Genomic DNA, 15,800 nt, shown 5'->3' with positions numbered 1-15,800 from the left:
TCACTAGCTTTCCGCCCGCGGCTTCGCGCGCGTGGACCACATTATCTACATATTTTACGGAACCCTATTTTTTTCCAAAATAAAATTTAGCCTATGTTACTCGTGGATAATGTAGCTTTCGAATGGAGAAAGAATTTTTAAAAACGGTCCAGTAGTTTTTGAGCCTATTCATTACAACCAAACAAACAAACGAACTTTCCTCTTTATAATATTAGTGTAGATTGTGAATTCTTGAAGCCACGAGACTTGATTCATTTTTGTTTGTGGAATTTCTTTAGCCTTGCATCCTTCGCCTGAGTACCACAAGCTTAGTTTTGTGTTTATCTCCTGGCTTCTTCAATTTCTTTAAATCCAAACTGTCTTATCAGCCATTTCTGAATCATCCCTTTCTTTCCAGTAACCTAGTGACCTGTTTCCAAGAGGAGTTATCCCGAGCTCTAGCGACGCTCAGTAGTCCGAGCATTACCGATTCGACCGAAGCTACAGCGCCCACGCTGCAAACTCTAGCGGCTGCTATGGTTCTGCTGCGACGCTGTCGGGTCAACGCGGCGCTCACGATCCAGCTGTTCTCGCATCTGTTCCACTACATCAACGCCGTGTGCTTCAACAAGGTGAGTCACGTTGGGTGTTACAGCGCGAACATTCGGCTACGAGTATGTCCACCCTCACTGTTACAGCATGAGCGTTGGCTCCTAGCAAGGCATAGCGCCCGCTCTACAGACGCCGCGGCCGCCATGGCTCTGCCGCTGTCACCGTAGTTACGGCGTGAATTTTGCACGATTACCGCCTTAATACATCACCAATGAAAACCAGCAAAAAACTGCGCGGTTATTGCTTCGCTTTCTCTAAAAGAAAAGCGTTAACATCTGCAAGTATTGCAGCGTACATGTATACCTATAGCGGTGACATCGTCAATTGGTTAACAACACTGTCAACATACCTACTAAGAATAATATTTTCCAGCTGGTGACGGAGGCGGGCAGCATCAGCGCGCGGTGGGGCGGCGCGCTGTCGGCGCGGTTCGCGCTGCTGGCCGCGTGGGCCGAGCGCCAGGGGCTGGAGATCGCCGCCGACTGCCACCTGGCGCGCACCATGCAGGCCGGTCAGTACACCAGCAGGGGACGGCCGCTGTCGGCGCGGTTCGCGCTGCTGGCCGCGTGGGCCGAGCGCCAGGGGCTGGAGATCGCCGCCGACTGCCACCTGGCGCGCACCATGCAGGCCGGTCAGTACACCAGCAGGGGACGGCCGCTGTCGGCGCGGTTCGCGCTGCTGGCCGCGTGGGCCGAGCGCCAGGGGCTGGAGATCGCCGCCGACTGCCACCTGGCGCGCACCATGCAGGCCGGTCAGTACACCAGCAGGGGACGGCCGCTGTCGGCGCGGTTCGCGCTGCTGGCCGCGTGGGCCGAGCGCCAGGGGCTGGAGATCGCCGCCGACTGCCACCTGGCGCGCACCATGCAGGCCGGTCAGTACACCAGCAGGGGACGGCCGCTGTCGGCGCGGTTCGCGCTGCTGGCCGCGTGGGCCGAGCGCCAGGGGCTGGAGATCGCCGCCGACTGCCACCTGGCGCGCACCATGCAGGCCGGTCAGTACACCAGCAGGGGACGGCCGCTGTCGGCGCGGTTCGCGCTGCTGGCCGCGTGGGCCGAGCGCCAGGGGCTGGAGATCGCCGCCGACTGCCACCTGGCGCGCACCATGCAGGCCGGTCAGTACACCAGCAGGGGACGGCCGCTGTCGGCGCGGTTCGCGCTGCTGGCCGCGTGGGCCGAGCGCCAGGGGCTGGAGATCGCCGCCGACTGCCACCTGGCGCGCACCATGCAGGCCGGTCAGTACACCAGCAGGGGACGGCCGCTGTCGGCGCGGTTCGCGCTGCTGGCCGCGTGGGCCGAGCGCCAGGGGCTGGAGATCGCCGCCGACTGCCACCTGGCGCGCACCATGCAGGCCGGTCAGTACACCAGCAGGGGACGGCCGCTGTCGGCGCGGTTCGCGCTGCTGGCCGCGTGGGCCGAGCGCCAGGGGCTGGAGATCGCCGCCGACTGCCACCTGGCGCGCACCATGCAGGCCGGTCAGTACACCAGCAGGGGACGGCCGCTGTCGGCGCGGTTCGCGCTGCTGGCCGCGTGGGCCGAGCGCCAGGGGCTGGAGATCGCCGCCGACTGCCACCTGGCGCGCACCATGCAGGCCGGTCAGTACACCAGCAGGGGACGGCCGCTGTCGGCGCGGTTCGCGCTGCTGGCCGCGTGGGCCGAGCGCCAGGGGCTGGAGATCGCCGCCGACTGCCACCTGGCGCGCACCATGCAGGCCGGTCAGTACACCAGCAGGGGACGGTTACTAATAGTCCCAGTAGCCCCTCGTACTAAGCTAAAATATGCTTGTATCACGAGTGAGCTCACCACAATGCGGGGACTGAACCGGCATTCCCTGGATCACGAGTCGGCCAGTCCGACCCCTTCACCGTCCGGCTATCGTGGCTTCAAGATGCCTGAAAAAAAGTCGACGCGCTCATGACTTTCATGAACGAGTAAATAGATTTTAACAGTCGATAAAATAACTTGCGATGACATTGTTTAATTGAGATTTTGTTTGTCACAGCCCGGCTAATCCAAGGCACGTACCGCACGGCAGACGAGGTGCGGGCGGCGCTCTCAGCCTGTTTCAAGCTCAACTCCGTCCAGGTAATACAATAATCTCATTCATACTTTATTAAAAGACACCTCAGAGTAGTCAAACTCCTGTTTGCCGAAGAGATAAGCACTTTCTGTAGAATTTTTGCAATAAAATTTAATTAAATGATTCGTCTTTAGGTTCGAGCGCTGCTCACGCCTCTGGCCTCGCCCGACATAGTGGAAGCAGCTGTGGCCCACGCCCGTGCCTTGTCCGACGAACTGCACAGATCTGATGGCAGAGAGGTAAGTTCGCTCCTCAAATAATATTTTATACTTATCTGAGTTTTATTCATAGTACAAAATCATAAAAAACAATCATTTGGGAAAATAACGTGTATAATAAGTATAAGTAGTTCGCCAAAACACTATTTAACTAGATACGCTGCATACTTATTTCTTGTGACCTAACATAATAGCTTGTTCCTCAGTAAGAACAAAATAAGCAACTCTACCAAATAACACAAACATTCGAGCTTAGAATCGGTCATAAAATCTGGTTCTTCTTTTTTAGATCCGCCTAGAAGAAAGCGTATGGCTAGGCACGGGCCTCCTCATACCGGGTGACGGGTTCAGCGCAGAAGTCGTCCGCGGTGTGCCTCCTGGACTCGCCGAGTTCGTTGCCCCATTACAAAGGGGAGGGTTATGTCGTCTAGCGCACCAACCGCACGCGATCGGCGTGTGGACCGTGTATATGGGAGGCCACGCCCCCGCGAGACCGAGGCCCGACCCGAGGGTGCATATTATACAGCTGAATAAAAACTCCGCTGGGATGGGACTCAGCATAGTCGCTGCTAAGGTTTGTTATGTTTCATTACGTAAATGTAGATAATAATATGTACCATACTAGACTGCATCTCACTTGACACCAGGTGCGATTGCGGTCAAATGTCTGCCTTGTCTTGCATAAAAAATCATTTGTTGTTAATATTGTACAGATGACAGTACATCAAGCTAAATACTGCAGCATCTTATGCAATTGTTTTTTTTTTTTTTTCAATAAAATTGTAGTCTGATGACAAAGACATAATATGCTGCAGTGTCAAGTCAAGTATCCCTTGGATATTACTTAGAACTTACTTACTTACTTAGAAGTCACCCTTTACAATTAAGAAATGTGTTATGTAGGAAATTATTGTTTCAAAAACAGTTGGATAGCGAGTAAAAAGTTTTGGACGCTCGGCTCAGTCGGGCAAAATCGTCTCAATTTTCAACCTTATTCCCCAGGGTTACGGTCAAAACAAGTTGGGCATCTACATAAAATCAGTGGTGGCAGGCGGCGCGGCGGCGGCGGACGGAAGACTCGCGGCCGGAGACCAACTGCTGTCGGTCGACGGGCAGTCACTTGTCGGCATTACCCAGGAAAAGGTAAGGGATCAATTAACAAAAAAATTAGCGCTATAGCTCTCCACATGACTGTACTAGCAAGTAAGGTCCTATAAGATATTGTTTTAAGCGAGTTCAAATGCAAATTAAAGTTTGACATTTCGAAGATCTAATAAAAAACTTCGTCCATAAACGTGTTATGGAACGGTGCGGACATGTCCGAAGATATGCTCTCAACAGGGTACAGGTCAGTTAACTAAAGCTGGCACGTTCACAGTACTCACACTTACGCAATTTCACTATACAGTATGTTTAAAAATAAATGATTCTGATTCATAAGTAGATTAGAGTTAGTTTCTAGTAAAATGGGTGCGCCGCGCGCTTATTCACAGACACTACACAATCGCAATGTGTAAATGTGTTAATCGTGCCAGCTTTAGTTAACTGACCTGTAAGCAGACAATTAGTGAAGGTCGCGAGAAGCACTTGTATGTGAGCATCGCATCGGTCGTTGTAGCTTTTATCCAGCTGTAGGCGTCATTTGGTTGAAACAAACGAACGATGTTGTTTTGTGGCTATTTACAAACCTATTGACTTTGTCTATTATGGCACAATCTATCTTATCTATATATATAAAAGAAAGTCGTGTTAGTTACTTCGCTTATAACTTAAGAACGGCTGAACCGATTTAGCTGAAAATTGTCAGGGAGGTAGTTTAGAGCCAGGAGAAGGACATAGGATACTTTTTATCCCGTTCGAAATAAAAAAAAAGTCTGCTTATTTATTGCCATTAAGGCGGAACAAAGTTCGCCGGGTCAGCTAGTATATATATATAAAAGAAAGTCGTGTTAGTTACTCCACTTATAACTCAAGAACGGCTGAACCGATTTAGCTGAAAATTGTCAGGGAGGTAGTTTAGAGCCAGGAGAAGGACATAGGATACTTTTTATCCCGTTCGAAATAAAAAAAAAGTCTGCTTATTTATTGCCATTAAGGCGGAACAAAGTTCGCCGGGTCAGCTAGTCTAAAATAAATTATTCTTTCTTAGGCGGCGGAATACCTGATGCGTACGGGCCCGGTGGTGACGCTAGAGGTGGCCAAGCAGGGCGCCGTATTGCACGGGCTCGCCACGCTGCTCCACCAGCCCGCCTACAACAAGCAAGGTAGGTGCCGCCGCGATAGGGTCAACCGTAGAAAGAAACAAATCATGAGGCTGGTTTTAGAATCACGCTGACCGCTGGTTTTAGAATCACGCTGACCGCTTCATACATTTCGCTGACAACCCACCACCACCCATGGCCATGCCAACCTTGCGGTTATAACTGGCCGAATCGCGGGAGATGCGCGCGGAACTGCGTCTGCCGTAGCAGGTTGCACTCTGCCGCGCGCAACGCTTGACTCCCTACAATATCTTTGATCTAATTCCTTGTCCCTATGCGCTACTCTCCCCGTTCTGGGGCTGCGACTATCACATAACGGGTGGCACCCTATGGCGCCGAACTGTCCGGTGCTTTCCTCCTCACATGCCACTTGTACGCGAACGCCTTGAGCCGTTTGAAGTTCGCCTCTGACGCAACTAGATCGGGGTACCAAGCGGGGCCGTGCGTCGTGCCGCGATAGGGTCAACCGTAGAAAGAAACAAATCATTAGGCTGGTTTTAGAATTACGCTGACCGTCAGCGCTGACAGCCGAAATGTATGAAGCGTCGGCGCCGAGCGATCAGCGTCCCTCAGGAACGTTCCCTACAATGAGGGTTTTTGCGATTGAAAAATCCGCCACATGGTAATACGTAGACGCGAGGTCCAAATGCTGCATGATTGGTTGTTTTTTTTTTTTTTTTTATGCATAACAAGGCAAGTATTTGACCACAATCGCACCTGATGTTAAGTGGGATGCAGTCTAGGATGGTACATATCTGCCCTGTAAGTGCCTATTCACTCTCGCCTTGAAGAGGCCCGGATTATAGTTTTCGGGAAAGACAGCAGCAGGCAACGAATTCCAGTCCCTAGCAGTTCGCATTATAAAAGAGTCTTATTTATTTATTTTTGACATGACATTGACAGATATATCAAAATCCACCAATCACGCAGCAGTCAGACCCTACATCCACGTCCCGCCATCTGGCGGATTTTTCAATCGCGAAAACCCTCATTACATACATATTGATATGTCAGCGCCGACGATCAGCGAGCAGTTAGCGCGATTCTAAAACCCGCCTTATTGAGTGTCAAAAAATCCGGGCATACGATACGCGTACTAAAAGGGACAGCTGTTTAGTATATTTCGGCAGCGGCGTGACGAGCATTTCCTTGCGGTGTTTTACTTGTAAAATAATTCTCATCAACACCTTTCATCGTTGCTGTGAGTGCTGGGACGCCGCGACGCTACAACCGCACATCGGACGTGTATGTTGTAAAGAAACATCTATCACAACTTAAGAAGATGCCACTGTGGTTAACTTATAGTGCTGTTGTCTGTATTAGACATAATACTTCTTTATCGATGCCAAGCGAATATTATGATGATTAATATTTCAGGTTGCTTATATCTAAAATCAGTCGTCTGTATTACAAACCTTTTAATTTAGGTGACAGCAAATATTATAGTTAAATTAAGTACGTAATCAAAGAACAGGCGATAATTTGAGGATAATTAATCGGTGTGCGCTCAGAGGAGGTGCAGTACGAGGACCGGCTGCGGCGCAACTCGGGCACGTTCACCAACACGCACCCCGCGCTGCTGCGGCCCGCCTCGCCGCGCACCGAGCTCGCCACCGCAGGCACGATATATCGATACTCGATGTTGTCGCCCCGTAAGTGCTTGTTCACGTAGGTACGCGCGGGCGCGGGAAACGTTGCGAGCTCCCGTTCACATTAACCACCAGGCGTTCGCGCGAGTGTGACGTACTATCGTTTCTAGCGACAAGTTCAAACTGGTTGAACTTACCTGACGTCGCGAGTGAAACGCGCGCGCCGCCGCTAGTTTGACATGAACACACACGAACATCTTCACGCGTTGAAATTACCGCGAGCGCTCCGCGCGCACCAGTCGCTAGCTTGCCCGCTAGTTAGACCGCACGTGCGTTTCGTACGTGAACACTTGGAATCACTACATATATTTGATATTTCGTCACCGCGCCCGCGAGTCAACGTGAACAAGCACTAATACATGTCCCAGCCCTACGCGGCGCTTGCACAACACTCGATAAGCCTTGATCACACGTACGGAGTAAACCGGGCGAGACAGTAAAATTTTTACTCGGTCGAGACAGTTGGGTGAGCGAGTCACATACTCAAGCGCTCGGTCGAGCACTCGGCGTAATGTTCATACACACCGAGTACTCGGCCGAGAGGTACGTGTGATCAAGGCATTAGTGTCAATTATATTTGCGCGTCAGAATACGCTTCAGTTGAATGATCGGTGATAAGAATCGGATTGAGTAGGCTGTAACAAACGGTACTTATTATAATTCAATGTAGCTCAAAATTAACTGTCATTTTACGAAATTGGTTTATTTCAAAATGAAGCTCCAAACAGAGGCTAGGAGGGCTTAGCCTCATTTTCTGTGAACGCTTTATCACATAGCATAGTTCTCGGCAACTATTCAACATTATTATTCTCGATTTCGAGTCTTGTGCAACGTCAATTACATTCCAACAATTTCAAGCTTTTGTTTGTGTTGTTGCTGCCGAAACAATTACTCCCCGCAATTATGTTTTTTTTTGTTCAACATCGATCGTAGGATCGAGGAAATTCCCTCGTTTTGTTTGCAGTTACGGTTAGTATTTTTTTTATTTTCGGTTTGAATTTATTTCGCTTTATTATTCTGCTTTTTATCTGATGGCTATTGTGAATTTGAGTAAGTATTAGGAGTGGAATAATACAACGCCATCGACGTTGCAGGCTACGGCCGGCGGCCATGCGGCGACCGCTGCCATCTACGCGACGAATCCAGCGAGACCAGCTCTGACGAGAGCGAGCCCTGTTACCCGCACTACCACGGCTCCATACCCCGCCTCATCATCACCCTAGATAGGGAAACTGAGCAGCTCCAAGAAGATTTATCACCGGACACTCCCGGCTGCCCCCTCGAGCTCAAGTGCGAGGGCCCGCCGCGATCCATACCAGTGTTCACATTCACGTGCGAGGACTTCGACGAGCAGAACATCGGCAGCGACACCACCACGTACGACAGCCACGAGCCACCACCAGTCCCCGCCCCGCCCCCTCCGCCGCCGCCCCCTCCTCGGCCCTGCGCCTGCGACCAGTCCAGCGAGAGTGGAGAACCCATCTGCCTCCCCCCACAGATGAGGCCCATCGACACGAAGCTCACCCTAGACCTCTTCAACGCTCGCCCAAAGGACCACGACTACTACCGCGGGCGCTGCACCGGCGTCGACGAGTGCGTCAGCGCCTGCGACTGCTGCCGCACGCCGCAGCCGGAGACGCAGCCGATCCCCTTCATAGACGAACCCAACTCCGAACCGGTCATCTTCGAAAACGACGGCGCTCCCCCCGAAGTCGCCACGCCCAAAATTCGCCGAATACTTCCGTCTTTATCCTTGGACCAACCCGACGAGGTGAAAAAGGAGACCGCCGACGCCGTTTGTCAAACGCCCTCCTCCCCTTTAGAAGAGAAACTGGTACCGACGCCCGCTCCTAGAAAAATAGAATTAAGCTTAGATGTAAAAAGAGAAGCTAGGGAATTTAATAATATTCATTGTAGACTGAGAAGGGCTCTGTTTAATATGTCGAAGTCGTTTTCGAGCAAATCGGAGGACACCGACGGTCCGTCCACTTACTCCACGTCCGAGTCCTGTGGTGATACGTCGAATGTTCCGCCAGCCAAAAGCCCGGCGCAGACGCCGCTCGAGACCGGTGCCAAACAGATACTAGACTGCGTCGATAGAAAATCCTGGAAATCGCCGGACGAGTACAGGCCGTCGTTCGGTAAAGTCAAAGCTCTAACGAAGCACTTTAACGATATTAATTTAAGCTACAGCGTCATGAATTACAAACGAAACTGCCAATCTAGTCCAAACTTAAGCGGTCGCATCGAAAAGTCGTTTAAAGTTATAGATAACATACAAAGTAGTGCTAGTTTAGCGGATATCCACTATGAGTCTAATAAAACCGATACCACCGACACGAGAGGGGAGAAAATGTCGGACGATGAAGTGAAGAGCATTCTCATTCAACTGGAAGACTGGTCGAGGTATGGCTCGCGAGGGAGCGAGGACACATTGGCTCAGGGTAACGAGTTCGAACTACCTAATCTGCCATCGGAGGAGCACGCCGAGGGCACAGCAGGCTTCGTTTTTAATGAGATAATTGACAAGAAGCCGCGGGTGATAACCCTCGAGAACATCAAACTGAAGTCGAACCAATCCAGCGTGAACTCTGAACAAGTGAAAACAAGTAAAGAGTCGGTTCGGAGCGACAGTTCGGACAGTCGATTGCCGAGAGTGGTGGGGACGACGGAGAAAGGGTCGGTGTCTCTTCTCGACGTGTCGAAGGTAGAATCGCGGCGGGAGTCGTATTCAACGGTGGTGCAGAGCTGTCCGAATATCAGCAGCAGTGCTCGCGGCCGCAGCGCGTGCGCCGGCGGCAGCTTGCACCACAGCTGCCCGGCGCTGCGCCCCCCGCCCCCCTCGCGTAAGACCCCACACCACGCATGATATAGGTGTGTTATAGCAGAGTAAATACAAATGAGTAGGTCATCTTCATAGAAACGCCCGAGCGCTGTTTGTATGTGAGCGCGCCAATACGCGCACGCACACACTAACTAAATTTAGCGTGGATTAGCGATGAGGTGCGCTGAATTTTGTCACGCTGAACGTATTGGCACGCGCTCACATACAAACCGCGCTCGGTGCGTTTCTATGATGATGACCTACTCATTTGTATTTACTCTGGTTATAGTTCCGCACTTGCGATGTTATCTGTGTACGTTCAACCGCACTCACACTTTTTATTTTCAGGCATGACGTCGTTTTATTTTTTATCAGCACAGTTACAGTACTTTTCAACAGGTCGTTATTTTATTTGCGAATGTATCACGCCTTTTCTAGTCATTTTGTTAAGAGTTCCACTTGAGCCTTAAAACTTTTCCCAAATCCCTACGAAATTGGACAATAACAAACTAGGTGCAAGTGGAGCTATTTTTATTTCCTGTATAATTATTTATTTTAATAAAGAAAATTAGTCAAATTATTATTTCTATTTCTTTTTGTTTATAGTTTTAGATCCTACTTTATTGGTTACCGTAGTCGTTCTAATTGCTGTAGGAAACTCTGGCATACTGCAGGTTTCTGCGAGGGCTTCATTGAAAATAATTCACATACGTACTCGTAAAAAAATGAAAACGTAGCTTTATAGCCTTAAGTACTTAATTTTAAGCTTTTGTAATATTGGTAGTAATTAGTTATTTGTTGCTTTATGTTAGCACAATAAGTTATCGTATATTTTGGTTTGTTTTATACCTCAGCTACACCACTCGCTTCGGTGCTTCGACGAATTACCAAAGTTATTCAAGTAATGTAGTCAGACACACTTGTTTTTACTTCAAAACGCTTTCGGCTCTTTGACTCGGTCGCAATACCGACAACAATATAATTGGAAGTCGGGCGAAGCGAGATAAGATTGCTCAAACTGAAGTAAACTTCGCGAGTCGTCTAAAGCCCGGTCTGTGAGCGCATAGAATTTCGCGACTGTGCGACGGGCGCCCGCAGTGAGTGTGCGAGCGCGACAGCAACATAATTACGCGCGAGTGATAAGGATGGGTAGCTTGGGGTCATTGGACAAAATTCTTAGTGCTCACAGACCGGGCTTTAGTCAGACACACTTGTTTTTACTTCAAAACGCTTTCGGCTCTTTGACTCGGTCGCAATACCGACAACAATATAATGGGAAGTTGGGCGAAGCGAGATACGATTGCTCAAACTGAAGTAAACTTCGCGAGTCGTCTAAAGCCCGGTCTGTGAGCAAGTAGAATTTTGTCCAGCTACCCTTCCTTATCGCTCGCGCGTAATTATGTTGCTATCGCGCTCGCACACTCACTGCAGGCGCCCGTCGCACAGTCGCGACAGCAATATAATTACGCGCGAGCGATAAGGAAGGGTAGCTTGGGGTCATTGGACAAAATTATTAGTGCTCACAGACCGGGCTTTAGTCAGACACACTTGTTTTTACTTCAAAACGCTTTCGGCTCTTTGACTCGGTCGCAATACCGACAACAATATAATGGGAAGTTGGGCGAAGCGAGACACGATTGCTCTAACTGAAGTAAACTTCGCGAGTCGTCTAAAGCCCGGTCTGTGAGCACGTAGAATTTTGTCCAATGACCCCAAGCTACCCATCCTTATCGCTCGCGCGTAATTATGTTGCTGTCGCGCTCGCACTCACTGCAGGCGCCCGTCGCACAGTCGCGACAGCAATATAATTACGCGCGAGCGATAAGGAAGGGTAGCTTGGGGTCATTGGACAAAATTCTACGTGCTCGCAGACCAGACTATAGCTGAGGTATTTAAATGGCATGAAAGCCTGTTCTAACCTGTCCATCGTACAGGAGCCGGCAGCGCGTCGGGCGTAGGCGGCGCGCGGCGCTTATCGGAGCGGGACTTACCGTCGCGGCTGGCGGCCGAGCCCGTGAAGCCCAGCAAGAGCACGCCCGCGCTGCACCACGCCGCCCAGCCGCCGCACGCGCACCCCGCCTACCTGCAGCACAGGTAAGAGAATACTTTTATACCTACAGCCAGTAGCGGCGTAAGGGGGGGGCGGTGGGGGCGGTCCGCCCCGGGTGCCAAGCATCAGGGGGTGACACAAGTCGCGCAGATTAGTACTCACTGGCGCATCTGCATGGCAAATCTGCGGTCTATGTCATGATAGGGGGGGTGCGATTGTCTTTCAATCTTCGAATCGGTAGGTAACCCCAAAACCCTGGGGGGTATCAGGGGGTGCCTTAGGACTTATGACGGGGGGGGGGGGGGGGGTGACCGCCCCGGCTACGCCGCCACTGCCTACAGCACTGGTGATGGAACACTCCTTATACAGACGACAGGACATCAAACTATACATTTTTATTGCAAATTCGCTCCTATAATAGCTGTATCCCAATCCCTGGACTGAATCCTAGTGTTTGATACCTTGACGTGCCGTCGTCTGTATCTGCAGCACAGGTAAGATAACACTTCGCATACCTATAACACAGGTATTGAAACACTATGTGCCTATGGTACAGGTAACAAAATACTCCATCTTTCTATGAAAAAATAGAACATACCTAATTTACTTTTTTAAAGAAACAAAAGATGTGATACGTGTATCGCAATTTTATTCCTCCTCCTACCAAAAGCACAGCTGCAAAAGTGAGAGAACAATCAACAACACAGGTACACTCAACCTACCGAAAAAGTAGGTTAAATAATAGTGTAACACTATAACAAAGTTAAAATAAACATCCTGCCTACCGCAATCTCAGAAAAAAGCTAAATCAAGCTTTGGAGACACACTTCATTCATTCGTCTGAACTTTCACCGATGTTTAGTATCACAGCAGCACACACACACAGTAAAACAATTTATATCATGTGCATACAGCTAATATAATAAGATGATAAAATAAATAATAACAAAGTACAATTTGCATTGCAGTGCAACGTTGAACCCATCGCAAACGTCGGGGCCTGGGTCGCCCAACGCGTGGGCCAACAAATCGCGCAGCAGCCACAACTTATCGGCGCCGCACGACGGCGGTTTCTACCAGAACTTATCCACTGTGCACGCGTCCCACCACCACACGCTGCAAGACAGGTAAACTACGTCATTCACCACCGGTGTAGAGGAACAAGATTTGACGGTAGATTGTAGTAGAGATGCGATGCGTTTGGTAAAACAGAAATGCACCATCCTAGACTGCATCTTACTTAACATCAAGTGTGATTACAGTGAAATACCTGCTTTGTGCTGCATAAAAAGAAACATTTCTAAAACATAAAACAATGTTATATTACTAGTATCGAAAGTTGTGGGTGCTGCTGACACAGCACACAGTATGCTCACCGCCCATATTAGGTAGTGTATTGTAGCCAGATGGGACCGCGCGCCGGTGGCCGGTCGGCGGGATTTCATTGTAAAGTCAGTAGTTTATAGAGATGTAGAGAGTGAACAACACGTTAACCTATCTTAACCTAAAATAACTTAAAGTGTATCGTCTAAAGTCGACTCCGTGTTCTCATTCACCCCCCTACACAAGCCTTCTCTACATACATACCATTCCAACAAAGTAATTGTTCAATTGATAGGTGGTCATCGCTGCGTAGTTCAACGGGCAGCAATCGTCCTCAATCGGCGCACTTCTCGGCCGCCGCCGCGGAGCAAGCTCCGGAGTCACCGTTGCACCAACAGGTATGTTAAACTCTTTCCCTAGCAGTTAAGGAACATTAAGGTTAAGAACTCACGGCGCGATTTTCACCCGCGCCCGCGGCGGTTGTGGAATTGCGGTTTTATTTCAAAACTCACGGGAGTGGTTATTTGCGCGGTTATTCTAAGAACTCACGGCGCGATTTTAAATCGCGCCGCGAGTTCTAAAGTTAATGGTACAAAATGGTCGCGGTTCGCGCAGGCGTAAACCGCCGAGCGGGACCCGATTACAACCGCGCCCGCTGCGGGCAAAAACCGCGTCGTGAGTTTGTGCATTAGTATTTACATAAGTATCTGGATTCTACAGAAGCTGCGGGCCCGCAACCGCCGCGGGCGCGGGTGAAAATCGCGCCATGAGTTCTTAGCCTAATTGTTTTCCTAGTGTATTTTCATGGTTCACTTCCATTTCTTATCTAATACAAAACAATACCTTGCTTTGGCCAGGTGCCAAACACGATGACAGTGCGCGCGGCGAAGCTAGCAGAGATGTCAGAAGAAGTTTCTAGGCGGATGCAAGCACAGTTGCCGCTCAAGCCCGGCCAGCTGCAGCACTCGCCCGCCCCACATCAACACCTCGCCCAGAACCAGCATCTTGGCCAGAATCAGCACCCTGGTCACCAACATCCCATGAACCAGCATAACCATCAACAGGTAGATGTTGTTGCTTATGTTGACAATAAATACACTATTTTTTCGTTGATACCACCTTATGGGGGGCATTTTCAAGCGAAGCGGACAGCGAAAATCAAGTCAGGTTTTGAATTTTGTTCATATTTAGATTACATGTACTGCTATATGACCTGAATGGATGTGCATCATTATTATTTTTTTATGAAGCTTAGTTTATTTTTTATGAGCGTTCAAAAAATTGGTAAAATTTTAAGAACAGATTTTTCGGAAGCTGTTACTGCTATTATTACATTTGATTAAAAATAAATGAACTATTGGACTTTTGAGAATAAATAACAGTGTTTCTTACTATTTACTACAAAGAAGAACGGTCATCTGTGACCCAGACCCGACAGAAACGAGACATACCTCAGTTTTTTTGTCTAGTCTTATTTAGTTAAATTATATATTTTTAATATTCGAAATCTATGTATAACACCAAAATATAACCCTTTGTTTTTGTTCAGGCGTAATACAAAAACTAATACAAAATGCCTATTTATCACCAAAATTGGTAAATGTATGTACCTAAATGTCTATTACAGCTGCTATGGAATGTATCTAGGTGACCTGGAGATACAGCCGGATTATACAGGTTGGAAACGATAAGTGATCTCACTCGATTATTTCTAAACTATACAAGATATCGAAAAACTAGTTACTGATTCTGAAAGTGCTTCACGAGCTCTTTCAAATGGTACCAAACAGTAGGTTACAGATTATGGAAGCTGGTAACATAGAATTTTTGGATTTTGTAACTTCTCGTTTCCACCCTGTATAATCCGGCTGTATCTCCAGGTCAGCTAGATACATTCCATAGCAGCTGTAATAGTCATTTAGATACATACATTTACCAATTTTGGTGATAAATAGGCATTTTGTATTAGTTTTTGTATAACGCCTGAACAAAAACAAAGGGTAATATTTTGGTGTTATACATGGATTTCGAATATAAAAAATATATAATTTAACTAATTAAGACATGACAAAAAAACTGAGGTATGTCTCGTTTCTGTCGGGTCTGGGTTTTTTTTTGTATGGGGCGTGACCGTTCTTCTTTGAAATTTCTTTTTTGTTCACATAGAAAACCGGAAGTAAAGTTTTAAAATCGAATTTTACAAAACTTCGGGATTTTTTAAATTTTTATTTTAAAATATACCTAGTAGTCTATAAATAACGTGTGTAAAGTTGTAGAATGGAGTCTGTATTGGTTATTTAGACGCAGTACAGTGCGAGCGCGCCGCAATGAGCGTCATACTGGCTATCGACATTTGGCTACTGTATAAAAATTATTTGTTCGAAAATAACTGAAACGTTAATATTGTTGCATGCATACTCTTATAATTATAATTTTGTCTCGGAGAACTTTGTACCGCCTAAAAACAATGATTGGGTTGGTGGGGTCGGTCAGTGGAATGAGTGACGTCACATATAACATTGTTTGTTTCCAGCAGATGGGCAGCCAGCAGCAGCTCTTACAAGGCGCGCCGCAGCAGCCGCAGTCGCCGCCGCCGCACCCGCACCAGAACGCCAAGCCTTCGAGGTAATACCACAGAATAATAATAAGTACTACGTACAGAAGTTTTACTTCGCGAAGGTATTTAAAAAAAATGAATGCTCAATGTCATTAACAATATGGTGTAATTTAGCCTGTCTCAAGAATCAAGCACCATTTTGTTGACAAACGTCAGTGATCGGCACTGCGCCGAAGCTATAGGGTTGACTT

General features: G+C 48.5%; 1 protein-coding gene across 1 annotated transcript in view; it reads left to right on the top strand.

Annotated features, from left to right (window-relative positions):
- Positions 1-15,800, top strand: part of LOC135071338 (afadin-like) — a 61,501-nt gene that overhangs the window by 29,314 nt on the left and 16,387 nt on the right. The window contains exons 11-22 of the mRNA XM_063965131.1: positions 398-611; positions 964-1,102; positions 2,590-2,672; positions 2,802-2,906; positions 3,175-3,459; positions 3,888-4,028; positions 5,035-5,149; positions 11,554-11,713; positions 12,638-12,796; positions 13,288-13,390; positions 13,850-14,056; positions 15,526-15,617. Of these exons, the coding sequence (XP_063821201.1) occupies positions 398-611; positions 964-1,102; positions 2,590-2,672; positions 2,802-2,906; positions 3,175-3,459; positions 3,888-4,028; positions 5,035-5,149; positions 11,554-11,713; positions 12,638-12,796; positions 13,288-13,390; positions 13,850-14,056; positions 15,526-15,617 (1,803 nt within the window). The remainder of the gene's footprint in view (positions 1-397; positions 612-963; positions 1,103-2,589; positions 2,673-2,801; positions 2,907-3,174; positions 3,460-3,887; positions 4,029-5,034; positions 5,150-11,553; positions 11,714-12,637; positions 12,797-13,287; positions 13,391-13,849; positions 14,057-15,525; positions 15,618-15,800) is intronic.

The sequence above is a fragment of the Ostrinia nubilalis genome, chromosome 4 (assembly GCF_963855985.1).
Source record: "Ostrinia nubilalis chromosome 4, ilOstNubi1.1, whole genome shotgun sequence".
Lineage (NCBI taxonomy): Eukaryota > Metazoa > Arthropoda > Insecta > Lepidoptera > Crambidae > Ostrinia > Ostrinia nubilalis.
The sequence above is the reverse complement of the archived record's forward strand: the minus strand, read 5'-3'. Positions and strand labels throughout refer to the sequence as shown.